Raw genomic sequence first — 16,420 nt, forward strand, 5'->3', positions numbered from 1 at the left:
AAGATCTATAAACAAAAACTCCCATAGACAAAACCTCCTATTTCCCAACAAGGGATGAAGGGGAAAAATAATAAAGATAAAACTAAATACATAAATACATAAATACCATTGCATGTGATCTCGACAGTAATTGCACATGAATATGTGTCACGACGGCACATGGATTGCACATGAATTTCACAGTAATTGCACATGAATCACGACAGTAATTGCACATATGACAGAATTGCACATGGTTAGGTCAGTATTGCGAGTGTTCAGGATTAACAGTGTTCGTTATAAAGTCTGACAGCAGCAGGAAGGAAAGACCTGCGAAACCATATATATTAAATTCTTCGTAATGAAGGCAAACGGAGATCACATCCTTCAGCACACACATGTAAAGCACAATAACAATACAAATAATGCGTAATAATTTGTCCTTTCAGGCGTATTTTGACGTGATGAATTGTTCTGCAGAATATGAAAAGTACCATACAAAGTAACTCTTACGTAAGAGTTACGTCTTCTGAACAATCGTTTCGTTGTCAAAGCCGGTGACTCGTGGAACAGGAACCGATCGAGCATTTCACGTGAAAAGGTCAGAGGACTTCCGATGGGTAAGGCCCATCGGAAGTCCTCTGACATCCTCTTATCCAGTCCAAGAGTCACTCCTAAAACAACTTTATTATTCTTTGGATTCGTGAAGCAAATTTAAACTCTTGTCTGGACTCTTTGTGAAGCTGAGACTGTAGTTCTGGACTCTGATGTCTGTTTTACTCTGATTATAACTAAAAACAAGCTCTGCTCAGAGGAAATCAGATTATAAATTGACAGGTTTTCTTTGTCAAATACATGCACGAGTAAAGCTGGTGTTGGAGGACGCTCTCTGAATGACACTAGTTTTAGTTTATTTTGTTGAGTTTTGACCATTCTCTTTCAAAAGCTGAGGGTAAATTCATTAAAAAAATGTGTTTTAGGGAATAATAAATATAGCAAAAATGTGATTGATTCAGTAAAGAAGTGGATTACAGCTTTCTTTTTAAGTACTGTATTTTCCGGACCAGCCAAAAAATGCATAATAGAGAAGGAAAAAACATAAATAAGTCGCACTGGAGTATGAAATGCGGTTGCAAGTGTGAAAATAACAAATAATATCACATATAAGTCGCTCCAGAGTATAAGTTTAAATATAAGTATAAGTAGCACCCCGGCCAAAACTATGAAAAAAGGTGCGATATATACCACAGATCAAGCAGATAACGCGTTCCTTTCTAAGACTGTGGACAAAATAGAAAACGGGAACTCCCTAAAAGTTCTGCATTTTGTCGTTATATGTGTCATATTCAGAAGTGGCTTTGTTTGCTTAATGTTCTGCAAATGTTTACTTTAGACACTATAAAATGTCACGTTCAGGATGAAACGAGAACTGAACAAAATGCCAAACCTTTAGGGAGAGAAACTATAAGAGCTATAAACTTTAATATTGTATTTTTCATGAGTTTAATGTCTTTGTACATCGTCTTTTCAAATACAGACCAAACTAAACTATTGGGGATGAATTAAGTGATTAAAGATGCAGCAATAATGCCTTGAAAAACCTGCATTCTCACTCCACACTGCACTATAAAGCAACGTTTCCATGGTGACCAGCTCCACAGTGCACCTTTAAGGCCAGGCGCTGTAACCATGGTTATCCAGATACATTTTTGTCTCCATGGTTTCAACATACGACAAAACATTTTGACCATATTACGCATTAAAATAGCGCTATAAACGATAACTGTAGCCGCACTAAATATACAAATTACATACATATATATATATATATATATGTATATACATACATACATATATATATATATATATATATATATATATATATATATTGACAACGCAGTAACGTCGAGGTCGGGTCACAATACTTGGAAGATGTTGATTTTATAGTTACGATGTTGTATTTTTATGTATTTTAAATTTATTTTTAATTTAAAACTGTTTATTTTTGTGAAATTATGTTATGATTCTATCAAAAAGAAGAGTAAAAGCGGATTTTAAATGTTTTAAATGTGCGCAGACTTCATTTAGTGCTGAGGGTCCAGTTACATGGTTATTTTGGAGGTCCCCATCTGAAACGTTTGGGGACCCCTGGCCTGCCTGACAGAAATGTTTTTTTAAATGAAAGTATTTCAAAAACTGGACAAATGAAAAACGTGGATGTCTTTTTCAGTCAAAATTAGCCTCGGTTTAGTCTTTATTTTGACAGAGTTTGACGTGGACGTGTTGGTTTTGATTTAACTGGAAGGATTGTGTTGAAAAGTATGTCGAATTGTTGCAAAAATCGTTGATATATGAATTTGCGGCGCGCGTCTTAACGATATGAAATTACGGCTCCGTCTATGCCCGGACCTGTCTGTTTTTTGACGTTTCGTGCGCGTTCCCGTTGGAAACTCGACCGCACAATGTAAAAACGCGTGCGCAAAAAAAAATACTGACAAAAAAAGATGGACAAACCGGTTCCGGCCCATTGTTCTGAGATGCCGCGGCGGGTTTCATATGTCACTGTGTTATTATTAACAACCGGAGGACAGGTGCATCGGACAGAATGGGACGCCAATGGAAAAAGCACAGATTATTTGCCTTTTATTATTTGTCAACCAGGTCTTAAGCAGGACAAAAAAACTTATAAAATCAAGAGTTTCACAGAATGCAACGTTTTAATGAAATTCGCTGATTCTATTTGGACTAGATCTTACCTTTTCTTTGAGTTTAGTGTCGTGATTCTGTTTTCTGTGACTGTTCAGCGCTTTTTGGTGTTTCTATACGCATTGTTCTGAAATTAAACACAATTGAATACAACATATTTACAGATCTGAATCGAGTCTTTTTCACTTGGTCCAGTCCAAACCAGGTCCAACAATCTGCCAACCGCCGATCAAGAAACTATAATTTAAAATGAGACGTGACCATAAAAAACAGTCTGCAAACACCATAGCAAATGTATGATCATATTTGGCTTTCATCAGATCGAAACCAGGTCCAAAAGAGAAGGAAACACGTGTAAAGTCTAAAGAACTAAACCAGGGTTACCAGGGTTTAGGTGAAAAATATGGACCAAATTGTCTAAAATCCCAATCTCAATTTGGAAAAATATTTGTCTCGGTTATTTAAAAATGAGGTGTAACCATAAAACCCACATCTGATGAGCTTTTTGAGTAACATCAGGACCAAACCAGGACTATACAGGTCTTAACCAGGATAAAATGGGTCTAAAATCAAAAAGGACTAGACTTCTTTTTGGGAAATCAGATCTGAGCTGCATATTTCCACAAGCACGAGGAAGTCGCATTCGGTGATGGATTGACAGATTGATTGCTGTCCGGTTGCCGCGACGCTGCTGCTGGCTCCGCCCAGCAGAGGCATCGCAGGTGCCTGGGTTTTTTCCACCTACTTTGTTTAAATAGCGGCTCGGGCTGCAGCGCTGAGCATCGCACAACCAGGAGCAGGACTAACAAGAGCAGAGACGCCACAGCAACCACAGGTGAGAGGACACACAGGCTACTGATGTTGTTACATGCTGTTACACCAGAGGATATTTGAATATTTGAACAAACCAAAGGAAAGTGTTGGGAAACTGTGGCTTGAACATGCACTACTGAACGCTGATGACATTTTTAGATTTTTTGATGTTACTTTTTAATTATTTCGCTCAAATCAATCTGTGTTTACTGACATTTTGAATTTTAAAGAAGAAAGACTGAGCATAGACTAAGAATAAAAGAAATTGCCAGTATTTTAAGAATTTACTCAAATCAAATAGCAAATGTTCAAAATTATTACTTGATTGATTAATGATTTATGATTATATGATTGATGATTTTTTTTTTTTTTAAACTTCTGATTGCCTACTGAACTACTACTGAATGAATTTGCTCAGATCAGTTCATCTTAACTTATTTAAATTATGTATTCAATAAGAATTAACACAGACTAATGATTGCTAATTGATTTAAAAGAGGAAATGCCAGTATGTGGATGCTTCTTGTGCTGTGTAAGGCGTTCTTTCTTCCTGTGCTGTGCTTCTTCAGTATGTTGATGCTTTATTCAAATGGAATTGTAAATGGAATACAACAAAGTGTTACTTTTTTAGAAATCTAAACTTCAAAATGTTTTTTTTTTTTTTAATTGAAAATAAAATTCCAGTTTTGTAATACCTTATTCAACAAAGTCCGAACGTCAAATTATAATGATTGTTTTTTTTTGCAGATTTTTGATTCAATCCGATACCAAGTAATTCTATGGCCAATCAAATCGATCCGATACCAATACCAATAAGTTGTGTACATATATGAGCATAGAAAAACCTCATCTATAAATAATTTTGTAGACATTTTTTTGACTATTGATACCGTTGTCAGTACCGTTTTCGTGGGTTTCATCTTCCTGCTTTAGGCAACATTTCAAGCACTTCTCGTCAGTCAAACACTCAAATAGGATATAGCTAATTGCTAAGTCAATAGTCCATTTTTTTTCTTTCTGATACCCGTGGACACTTGATTCGCGGGTCGAGAACGCGCTTCGTTTGCTCCATCTCTGAAAACACAACCCGTGAGGACTTTTTTGCCACGTCCCGTAATACCATTTCCATTGAAACATCATGTGGTTATATATTCTTCACGAGCAAGTGTTCGTTTGGTTAATGAATGTTTGATGTGTGTGTGTGTGTGTGTGTGTGCGAGCGTGGCCACGCCTTTGACGCACCTGTTGTACAGGTCCTTTATGTCCGACCTACATCCTCCTCAGCGACCTGCCATATTTACACAGCAATGACACCTGATATTAGCCACTGTTTATTCAACACGCCGCGGAGTCACGGGAGTCACGGTTCCACTTAGCGAGCAAACAGATTATAGGCACGACATCGGCGCTCATCCGTGCTTCAGAAGCGTTATTTTCTTTCCTGACCGAGAACAAGTGCAACGTGGAACCGAATCACCAAGACAAGTTCATATGTTGGTGAATTTTATTAGCTGACAATGGCAATAAACCCTTTCCGATTCTGATTCTGAACCATTCGATTCAATGTTTCGGGCTTGCGCGCCGATCGTCCAATCAAAAGCGCCCCCCCTTCTGGACAACTTGAGGAAAGATCCCGAAAAGGGGCTCTCTCCGTGACGTGTCCTTCGCTCGCACAATAGTGTCGCTTCTGCTTTTGTTAGCCGCTGAGCAAGACGGTAACTGAGAACTGAACGAGAACGGGCCACTCACTGAACGCACAAGAAATGTATTTTAAAGTCAAATTTTTTGACTAATAACCACTTGAAATCGCCTCAGTAAAGCTAGAATAAAGGCTTGAAATCGTAATTAACACATTTCTTAAAAAGGATTTATGCTTAGTAACTACTGACTGGTTACTAAGCCTGAACCCGTCTTAATAAACTATTCGTTCATGCTTTATTAAGGCGATTTAAAAGTGTAGTCATTATAAATAAATAAAAATTAAAATGCACTGCAGTACCTTCGATGAATACTGATGAGGGGCTCTGACCAACAGACAATGACCAGAATAAATTAATGAATAAATGATTTTATTTTTTGGCAATATTTTCAACAGAAAATGAATATCAACGCTGGTCCCATCGTCCTCTTGGCGGCGCTGTGCTGGATGTCTGTCTGCGTCCAAAGCACCACAACCATGATGCCCACTACCACCACCGCAGCGCCCACAACCGCGATGAAGACCACCGCAGCACCCACAACCGCCATGAAGACCACCGCAGCGCCCACAACCGCCATGAAGACCACCGCAGCGCCCACAACCGCCATGAAGAGCACCGCAGCGCCCACAACCGCCATGAAGAGCACCGCAGTGCCCACAACCGCCATGAAGAGCACCGCAGCGCCCACAACCGCCATGAAGAGCACCGCAGCGCCCACAACCGCCATGAAGAGCACCGCAGCGCCCACAACCGCCATGAAGAGCACCGCAGCGCCCACAACCGCCATGAAGAGCACCGCAGCGCCCACAACCGCGATGAAGAGCACCGCAGCACCCACAACCGCCATGAAGAGCACCGCAGCGCCCACAACCGCCATGAAGAGCACCGCAGCGCCCACAACCGCCATGAAGAGCACCGCAGCGCCCACAACCGTGATGATGAACGCTACAACCGCTCCTGCTACTACTACAACCGCCGCCCCAATCGTGACCAATGTAACAGTGGTGGAACTTACGGTAAGATGAAAAAGTAGTTCAACATAACTGAGTGATATGAAAAAAAAAAAATTCAAAAACCACATCCAAATCCCAGTTGATCACAGTTTTGTACAACACTGTGTGGTTGTTATTCTGCAGTATTGTCCCCGCTCGTATCTGGCTGGTTAAATTTGATATAGGTGATTGCTTCACTTAATTTTTCTGATCAAATGTTTGCATATGACACTCTAACAATGTTACTTCATTCACCATATACATCGACTAAGACTGAGGGTGCGTTCAAACTTATGCTCATTTGGTCCTGATTTGAGCTCAGTTTTGTCCAGATTTAGACTTTTGGCTTTGCCCTGGACTGGTCCCGGTTCGATCCTGGTTCGGTTCTGGGATTTGTCGCCATAAAAGTCGCAATTTTGTCGCCGTGTGCGACCCTGAACCTGGGATCGAACCCCAGTCTACATCGGGGGCCGCACCAGAACGGCATGACCGCGGCGTGAACCCTTTTCAAACGATAACCATTAAAGGCAGGAAGAAAGCATAAATCGCAATTACCGACATCTTTTTTCGTGAATTGGTGTTTGGGAATTAAACGCGCTTCCCTTTTTCCGTCCGCAGAGCAATATCAGCAGAGGCGAGTGCCAGAAGCAGAAGCTGTGCGCCTCCCAGCCCAGCGACTGCGACCCCGCCACCGGTTCCTGTTTCTTCGTCGGCGTGAAGGCGAAAAGCGGCCGCAACTTGGACTTCGAGCTGGCCGGGGAGACGGACGGTTATGTGGGCTGCACTCTGAAGACGACCGTAAGTTCCCGCGGGATTGAACGAGCGGCCGGCGGTCTGTTTGAACCCGAGTTGATTGTGTTCCCCTGTCGCCACCGCAGGCCGGTAAGGAGACGGCGTATTTGTGCGCCAAGAGCAACGGCAAAGTGATTTTCATCGGCGCCAATGTTGAAAACGGAAAATTGACAAACACAACGGTGAGTGGTTTTAATAAATGAATGAGCGAAGTTTTCACTTAGTTGTGAATTTACATTTAAAGAGAGAAAATATGATGTAGAGTACGCATGCACAATATCATAGTAGGAGGAGGTGATAATGACAAAAATCTCAATATTTTTAAAGTGCTTTGATAATGGATATTCTGACATATGTGTTAAAACATGTTTTTAAACCTCTGACAGGTTTAACTACTCATTGAACTAAAATTATAAACATTTTTGCTAAAAGCTAATTTTATCCCAGAATAGCAACACTTTTAGGTTTATAATTTTACTTCCTGTTTTTTGATTGATGACATCACATTTGGAAATTACCCAGCAACCACTGTGCCAAAACTAATCTCAACACCAATCAATTTTTTGTTTTTACACATAATAACTTTATTTTGTTGATGTTCAGAGAGTCAAACTGGTCACTTCCTGTAATTTTCTATGGATTTGCTCCACAAACAGCCACCTGATTGGTATAAAACTATTATTTATATTTCCAACAGGTATGAATAAATAAAATGGTAAATACCTGCTATACCTCACCTTAAACTCAGACAAATGTAAAATATATCACAAAAGTGCAGAAATGTTACCTTAAACTCTCATTTTAAAGTTTTCAACATAACTTTTTTTTTTTTAAATTTTTAATCAGCTTTTTGTGGCATTTTTGTCAATATATTTTTAAACAATAAACACATACTGGACACTCAAACGTTTCAATGGACACCAACCTGAATCGCTTTGACTCCCGCAGCTCCCCGTGAACAACGTGAAAGCCAAGATGAACGGCAGACGGATCCAGTGCTCTTTCGCCGCCACCGTCCCCGACTCGACGACCAGAGCCAATGACACCAAATTTGAAGTGTCCATGGTGACGGGAGCGTATAACGCCTGTGAGTCAAACGCCCTTGTCTGTGTGTGGTTCGTGTTGAACGGTTCTGGGGATGGCCGGGTGCAGAGTGCAGGTGTAGAGCTCAGAAACTAGTTAGAATATGTACAGTTTTATGCTATATTACGTGACCTTTAACAAATACGGATGTAAGTTCATACAAATGCAGAACAAAACAATGACTGGATTTTATTGAAGTTCTTTTATTGTGTCTCGCACGCATTAACCAAAGACAGAGGTCGGTTGCCAGACACACATTTACATAAGCAAATGTGAATAGAATCATTTAAAGCCCCGTTGTATGACAAGAATAGAAAATTGTGCACTAAATATGACTCCCTTACCGTGAGCGGCTCGCATGTCCACAAGTCTGACTCGTACTGACTCATTTCCATGGAAATCTTCTTCCTTTGGCTATAATATTCCACAGTATGGCATAAAACAAGTTTTTACTACGGAAATATGCAGGTGACTGTCCATTTCCCGAAAGTTACCCACTGTAGCTTTAAATCTGATGCTTCTTCCAAGCGTTACACATAAATAAAACATTTTTTTACACATTATAAACCCTTTAATTTTACCAGGCTTAGCTTAAACACTTATATACCATATATATATATATATATATATATATATATATATATATATATTTCTAAATGTGTGAACCCTGCGACGAGCTGGCCCTTGTCCAGCGTGTGCCCCGCCTCAGGCCCAAAGTCACCGGAACAGGCTCCAGTCACCCGCAATCCCCTGAACGGGAACAAGCGGGAGAAAACAAATGAATGAATACTTCTAAATGAATCCAAAAAACAAAAAAAGGAGCTTCACTCTCAGACACAGTTTGAGCTGTGACCCTTTATCGCCCGTGACCCTTTATCGCCCGTGACCCTTTATCACCCGCTCTTTTAACTCACTGACTCAACGATCCTTCCCATTTCAGCCACGGGACAGCTCGGCAGCACCACCACGCAGCTCAGGACCGACACGGTGGACCTGACCAACCCGACGGCCGACACCAACAACACATTGACCACCACCGCCGCACCGGCGACTACGGCCGGGGCCGTTCCCCTGCAGTCCATGTCCAGCGGTAAGAACGACCATTACAACCGTTACAATCTACAAAAGCAAGCGATTATAAGCTGCCGTTAGTGAAAAAGATGGCGAGGGACAGATGAATATGTTATTTTGTACATGATTTTTCATTTAAGTATGTTGTTGTTGTGTGGAAGTATTCATTTAAGTAGTAGTACTCACTCCAAATACATACATTTGATGGACGGAACAATCAAAAAATTATGACAAAGATGACAAAACGTTGACCATTTTGTGTTCCGAGTAGAAAAACACCAGAACATAATCATTTAAGGTTATGGACAAAAGAAAACCTAGAAGTTTAGCTCTAAACACCTAAATTCAAAACCTTTAACTTCTGGTACCTCAACAGTTTTTTTTCATAAACGGATTGTTCTCCCGCACGGTCCATTTGCAGAGTTACGCAAGTTGCGCTTTTTCACGGCGCACTAAGGCAGCTTTTTACCTTTCCCCAGTTCCTTTTACTCAACGTTTTGCACTTTTCTTTGTCTCCGCAGCTCTCCTGGTCGTTCTGGGCGCTCTGGCTCTGGCCTGGCTGTGAAGAACCTGCTGAAAAACAAAAGAAATGGATGCCGAAACCAAAGCTAATGACGCAACCAAACACAAAATAAACCTTCTTAACAAAGATCTTTTAATACATAACTTACTCTTAAAAAAATAATAATAATATCTTTAATGGGGCTACAAGAGATAGAAGTTCTCCCTAGACTTCACTTTATTTTGAAAAGCACTGTTACGACTAGAGCTGGGTGCCGTTTACAGGTTTTGCATCAACAAATATAAAAAGTAACTTCATACCCATTTTTATTTTGAGAGAATCCGTAACAAATAATTATAGAAACTGCTGGTTATGCACAAGATAACATTCTCTCATGCGGTCTATTATTCAGTTTCATGACCCTAAATATTTAGTAACAGTAAAAAAAACAGTTTTACCAGAAGTGATGAAGTATGAAACGATACCCGGCCCTAGTTACGACTCACCGAGGGCGTGCAATAGACTGTATCCCGGAGCTTTATCTAAACACAGTGGTGTTGACTTACCGTTTTTGCGCGAAGGGCCGAGGGCGTGGCGCGCTGCCCTTTGTGCGCGACAGGGAAGAAGATGTCCCCGATGGTTACCGCGGTGACACCGGGCACGAGACGAGCTGGAACCTGTCTCGAGACCCGGCGCCAGAACTCGTTTACACTTATAATGAGGGAAATCAGGCGAAAACGACAGAGCCGAGTCGTTCGTTTGTTTCTCCAAAGGGTTCGGAAACCGTTTTAAGTTTGAATTGGACGGAAAAAAAATCAGCCCGAACGAAAAGGGCCAGGGAATACTAATGAATGGAAATGTTTTATATGAAGTTCTTAACACATCTTACTGCTGTGTCAACATTTACAGTGTCGTCTTACGTCCGGTGGTTAGCGAAGCCTTCAAACTCTTACTTTTAGATTTTTTATTTTAGCACGTCTACGGGTAACAGGAATTTTACTTCCTCTCTATATCTTTTACGCATGTTTCCAGTAAAAACGCACTTAAATCAGACAGAAACCAGTGGGGTCTGTGTAACACGCCATGGTTTTCTCTTGCCTTAACTTATTTAGTGTTATGTAGTGTTTTTTTTGTCACTGAAATTATGCCATTGATGGGCAGATTGTGTTTTATTTACTGTTTTATTTGAAGAAGGTCGCCCGGATCAAGAAGGGCTTAAATCTCTATTTTTTATTAACATGACGCCTGTCGGGCCGATAAATATGTGCGTGTGAGAGTGCGACAAAAGTGTGAATGCTGACCTCTTATAACACATCGTGACTGTTATTCTTGAATTGATTTTTGCACATTGCATGGTACACTGAAATTGTACTTCATATTTTTGAAAATAAAATGTTTGTCTGAAGTTGTTGGCTTTTCATTTGTCTACTTTTTAGTTTTTCTGGGTTGTCTCATTTCCCCCGCCCACTCCTCTGTCGTGCTGGCTTTGACCAATCACGGACTACGGCCTGTATAACAGTGATAGAAATCCTGATCTGGGTCGGATCTGTGGAGAGGCGAGCATGATCACAGCCTTTTCTTCAAGGCACTGACAAAAGTATAAACGTAAGTAGTTGAATACGTGCAGCAAGGGAAATAGTATAAGTCACACTTTTGGGGAAATGTATTTGATCAAATCCAAGACCAAGAACAAACATTTCATCTGTAAATGCAGTTTAAAATAATAACAGATGAGAGAACATGGTGAATAGGTGTACGTATGCTAATGCTAACACCTTCAGCTACATGACGTATGCTAACGCTAACACCTTCAGCTACATGAGGCACAGACAGAACTGTGGTAAGTGTCTGGTATGTTAACGTAACATATGAACAGTTATTCAGATAACTATAGCATAAAGAACATGCTAACAAGTTTAGCAAAGCATCAGTTTTACCCCAAATCACTAAATCCACTGAATTCTTCTTCCTCTGCGTCACTTCTAAACAACTCCACAAACTCCAGAGGAAGAGGAAGTGCAGATTCTTCTTCTGCTTGAATACGGTTGCCAGTGTGAAAATAACCAAAAATATCATATATAAGTCGCAAAACTATGAAAAAATGTGCGACTTAATCAGGTCAAATCGGTTTTCCCCTTGTACAGATGTGTTGTACGAGCAGCATTTGAGATGAAAAAGAGATCACTCTGTTCGGTCTGCGTCTAATTACAGAGAGTTTCAGTCTCTGCAAAGGAGGACACGTGATGTTAGCGTGCTAATGTTTGTTAGCTTTACCGCAACGCTCCCTCTGAGAGCTGTGAAAATCGCTTGATGTTAGGACTACATTTTACGCGATACCGTCCTATCCAATAACGCCAATGGGCCAAAAACGTTGCCGTTAAAGGTGTGGCACAATGCTACGATGATTAGCAGGTAAATTATGTGGCTAAAGCAGGTCTAATATAAACAAGAGAATAAGATGACTGACACGCCCAAAGACAGGCTTAGTGGTAATTCCTGCTCATCCTTCGAGTTTCGAGTATCAACTCGCTCTCAGATTAAAAAGTAAACATTGATTTAACTGATGACTTTCCCACAGTCACACAAACACGCATCACAATGTTAAAGCTCGTCAATAAAACTAACAAAACCTAACACCAGTTTGTAATGAGCTCAAAACTAACTGGATTTTCGACCAGTGTGCGGGAGAGCAACACTTTTTTATGTTTTATTTGAGTTAATAGATTTACATGGATTTAATTGAATAATTTGCCGTTTCTGAGCAAACTTCTGCAACAAAAAAGTAAGCAAAAAGTGGCACTGATATTTTATTTTTACTTAAGTGACTATGACAGCTTGGAGTACTCGTTGAACTAAAATGCAGTTAAGATAAATAGATTTTGAATTGTTATCACAGATCAGCACTTTGTTTTTTTTTCACTTCCTGTTAGTAATCTATGACATCACACTAGAATTTACCTGAAAACACTGGGCAAGAACTTGTCTAATGTCACATTTTTTTAACTTGACAAATAAAAATATATAAGAGCAACTTTATTTTGTTGATTTGGTGTCTAGAGCAGTGGTCCCCAAACTACGGCCCGCGGGGCACATCCGGCCCGTTGGGCCTTTCAATCCGGCCCGCCAAGCTTGTCCAAGTTATATTAAAAATTAAAAAAAAAATAAAAAACGTTTTTTGTTGTTGTTTTTTTTGTTTTTTGCCGTAGGCTTTATTAGACAGTAGATGGAATGAGAAAGAATGGTAGAGGAATGATGAGAGAGAAAGGAGGACATGCAGCAAATGTCGGAGTCGGGATTCAAACTCACGATACTGTGGCTGGCCGTTCATTTTCCTTTTTGCCTGTAATGCCCACATTTCCCCAAGAGATGGCACTGTTCCCTCTAAGTGCGCACTGCTCGCACACAGTGCACTGATCGCACACAGTGCACTGATCGCACACAGTGCACTGCTGCACACAGTGCACTGCTGCACACAGTGCACTGCTCCACACAGTGCACTGCTCGCACACAGTGCACTGCTGCACACAGTGCACTGCTGCACACAGTGCACTGCTGCACACAGTGCACTGCTCCACACAGTGCACTGCTCGCACACAGTGCACTGCTGCACATAGTGCACTGCTGCACACAGTGCACTGCTCGCACACAGTGCACTGCTCGCACACAGTGCACTGCTCGCACACAGTGCACTGCTCGCACATAGTGCACTGCTGCACACAGTGCACTGCTCGCACACAGTGCACTGCTCGCACACAGTGCACTGCTGCACACAGTGCACTGCTCGCACACAGTGCACTGCTCGCACACAGTGCACTGCTCGCACACAGTGCACTGCTCGCACACAGTGCACTGCTCGCACACAGTGCACTGCTGCACACAGTGCACTGCTCGCACACAGTGCACTGCTCGCACATAGTGCACTGCTCGCACATAGTGCTCTGCTGCACACAGTGCACTGCTGCACACAGTGCACTGCTCGCACACAGTGCACTGCTCGCACACAGTGCACTGCTCGCACATAGTGCACTGCTGCACACAGTGCACTGCTCGCACACAGTGCACTGCTCGCACATAGTGCACTGCTCCACACAGTGCACTGCTCGCACATAGTGCACTGCTGCACATAGTGCACTGCTCCACACAGTGCACTGCTCGCACATAGTGCACTGCTCGCACACAGTGCACTGCTCGCACACAGTGCACTGCTCGCACATAGTGCACTGCTCGCACACAGTGCACTGCTGCACATAGTGCACTGCTGCACACAGTGCACTGCTCGCACACAGTGCACTGCTCGCACACAGTGCACTGCTCGCACATAGTGCACTGCTGCACACAGTGCACTGCTCGCACACAGTGCACTGCTCGCACATAGTGCACTGCTCCACACAGTGCACTGCTCGCACACAGTGCACTGCTCGCACATAGTGCACTGCTCGCACACAGTGCACTGCTCGCACACAGTGCACTGATCGCACACAGTGCACTGATCGCACACAGTGCACTGCTGCACACAGTGCACTGATCGCACACAGTGCACTGATCGCACACAGTGCACTGATCGCACAGAGTGCACTGCTGCACAGAGTGCACTGCTGCACACAGTGCACTGCTGCACACAGTGCACTGCTCCACACAGTGCACTGCTCGCACACAGTGCACTGCTGCACATAGTGCACTGCTGCACACAGTGCACTGCTCGCACACAGTGCACTGCTCGCACACAGTGCACTGCTCGCACACAGTGCACTGCTCGCACATAGTGCACTGCTGCACACAGTGCACTGCTCGCACACAGTGCACTGCTCGCACACAGTGCACTGCTGCACACAGTGCACTGCTCGCACACAGTGCACTGCTCGCACACAGTGCACTGCTCGCACACAGTGCACTGCTCGCACACAGTGCACTGCTCGCACACAGTGCACTGCTGCACACAGTGCACTGCTCGCACACAGTGCACTGCTCGCACACAGTGCACTGCTGCACACAGTGCACTGCTCGCACACAGTGCACTGCTCGCACATAGTGCACTGCTCGCACATAGTGCACTGCTGCACACAGTGCACTGCTGCACACAGTGCACTGCTCGCACACAGTGCACTGCTCGCACACAGTGCACTGCTCGCACATAGTGCACTGCTGCACACAGTGCACTGCTCGCACACAGTGCACTGCTCGCACATAGTGCACTGCTCCACACAGTGCACTGCTCGCACATAGTGCACTGCTGCACATAGTGCACTGCTCCACACAGTGCACTGCTCGCACATAGTGCACTGCTCGCACACAGTGCACTGCTCGCACACAGTGCACTGCTCGCACACAGTGCACTGCTCGCACATAGTGCACTGCTCGCACACAGTGCACTGCTGCACATAGTGCACTGCTGCACACAGTGCACTGCTCGCACACAGTGCACTGCTCGCACACAGTGCACTGCTCGCACATAGTGCACTGCTGCACACAGTGCACTGCTCGCACACAGTGCACTGCTCGCACATAGTGCACTGCTCCACACAGTGCACTGCTCGCACACAGTGCACTGCTCGCACATAGTGCACTGCTCGCACACAGTGCACTGCTCGCACATAGTGCACTGCTGCACACAGTGCACTGCTCGCACACAGTGCACTGCTCGCACACAGTGCACTGCTCGCACACAGTGCACTGCTCGCACATAGTGCACTGCTGCACACAGTACACTGCTCGCACACAGTGCACTGCTCGCACACAGTGCACTGCTCGCACACAGTGCACTGCTCGCACATAGTGCACTGCTCGCACACAGTGCACTGCTCGCACATAGTGCACTGCTCGCACACAGTGCACTGCTCGCACATAGTGCACTGCTCGCACATAGTGCACTGCTCCACACAGTGCACTGCTCCACACAGTGCACTGCTCGCACATAGTGCACTGCTCGCACACAGTGCACTGCTCGCACATAGTGCACTGCTCCACACAGTGCACTGCTCGCACATAGTGCACTGCTCCACACAGTGCACTGCTGCACATAGTGCACTGCTCCACATAGTGCACTGCTCGCACATAGTGCACTGCTGCACACAGTGCACTGCTCGCACACAGTGCACTGCTCGCACATAGTGCACTACTCGCACACAGTGCACTGCTCGCACATAGTGCACTGCTCGCACACAGTGCACTGCTCGCACATAGTGCACTGCTCCACACAGTGCACTGCTCGCACATAGTGCACTGCTGCACACAGTTCACTGCTCGCACATAGTGCACTGCTCCACACAGTGCACTGCTCCACACAGTGCACTGCTCGCACATAGTGCACTGCTCGCACATAGTGCACTGCTCCACATAGTGCACTGCTCGCACACAGTGCACTGCTCGCACACAGTGCACTGCTCGCACATAGTGCACTGCTGCACACAGTGCACTGCTCGCACACAGTGCACTGCTCGCACACAGTGCACTGCTCGCACATAGTGCACTGCTGCACACAGTGCACTGCTCGCACATAGTGCACTGCTGCACACAGTGCACTGCTCGCACACAGTGCACTGCTCGCACACAGTGCACTGCTCCACACAGTGCACTGCTCGCACACAGTGCACTGCTCGCACATAGTGCACTGCTCGCACATAGTGCACTGCTGCACACAGTGCACTGCTCGCACACAGTGCACTGCTGCACATAGTGCACTGCTGCACACAGTGCACTGCTCGCACACAGTGCACTGCTCGCACATAGTGCACTGCTCGCACATAGTGCACTGCTGCACACAGTGCACTGCTGCACACAGTGCA

At 44.1% G+C, this 16,420-nt stretch overlaps 1 protein-coding gene across 1 annotated transcript; it reads left to right on the forward strand.

Annotated features, from left to right (window-relative positions):
* Window positions 1–3,447: 3,447 nt before the first annotated feature.
* Window positions 3,448–11,043, forward strand: LOC140371883 (uncharacterized). The gene is made up of 7 exons (XM_072459109.1): window positions 3,448–3,520; window positions 5,594–6,214; window positions 6,809–6,988; window positions 7,069–7,164; window positions 7,931–8,069; window positions 9,006–9,155; window positions 9,658–11,043. Exons 2-7 carry the CDS (start codon window positions 5,597–5,599, stop codon window positions 9,699–9,701), a joined length of 1,227 nt encoding a protein of 408 aa, XP_072315210.1. The 5' UTR covers window positions 3,448–3,520; window positions 5,594–5,596; the 3' UTR covers window positions 9,702–11,043.
* Window positions 11,044–16,420: the final 5,377 nt, after the last annotated feature.

The sequence above is a fragment of the Eucyclogobius newberryi genome, unplaced genomic scaffold (assembly GCF_026437365.1).
Source record: "Eucyclogobius newberryi isolate DKJ021-1_F unplaced genomic scaffold, fEucNew1.0.hap1 SCAF_22, whole genome shotgun sequence".
NCBI lineage: Eukaryota > Metazoa > Chordata > Actinopteri > Gobiiformes > Gobiidae > Eucyclogobius > Eucyclogobius newberryi.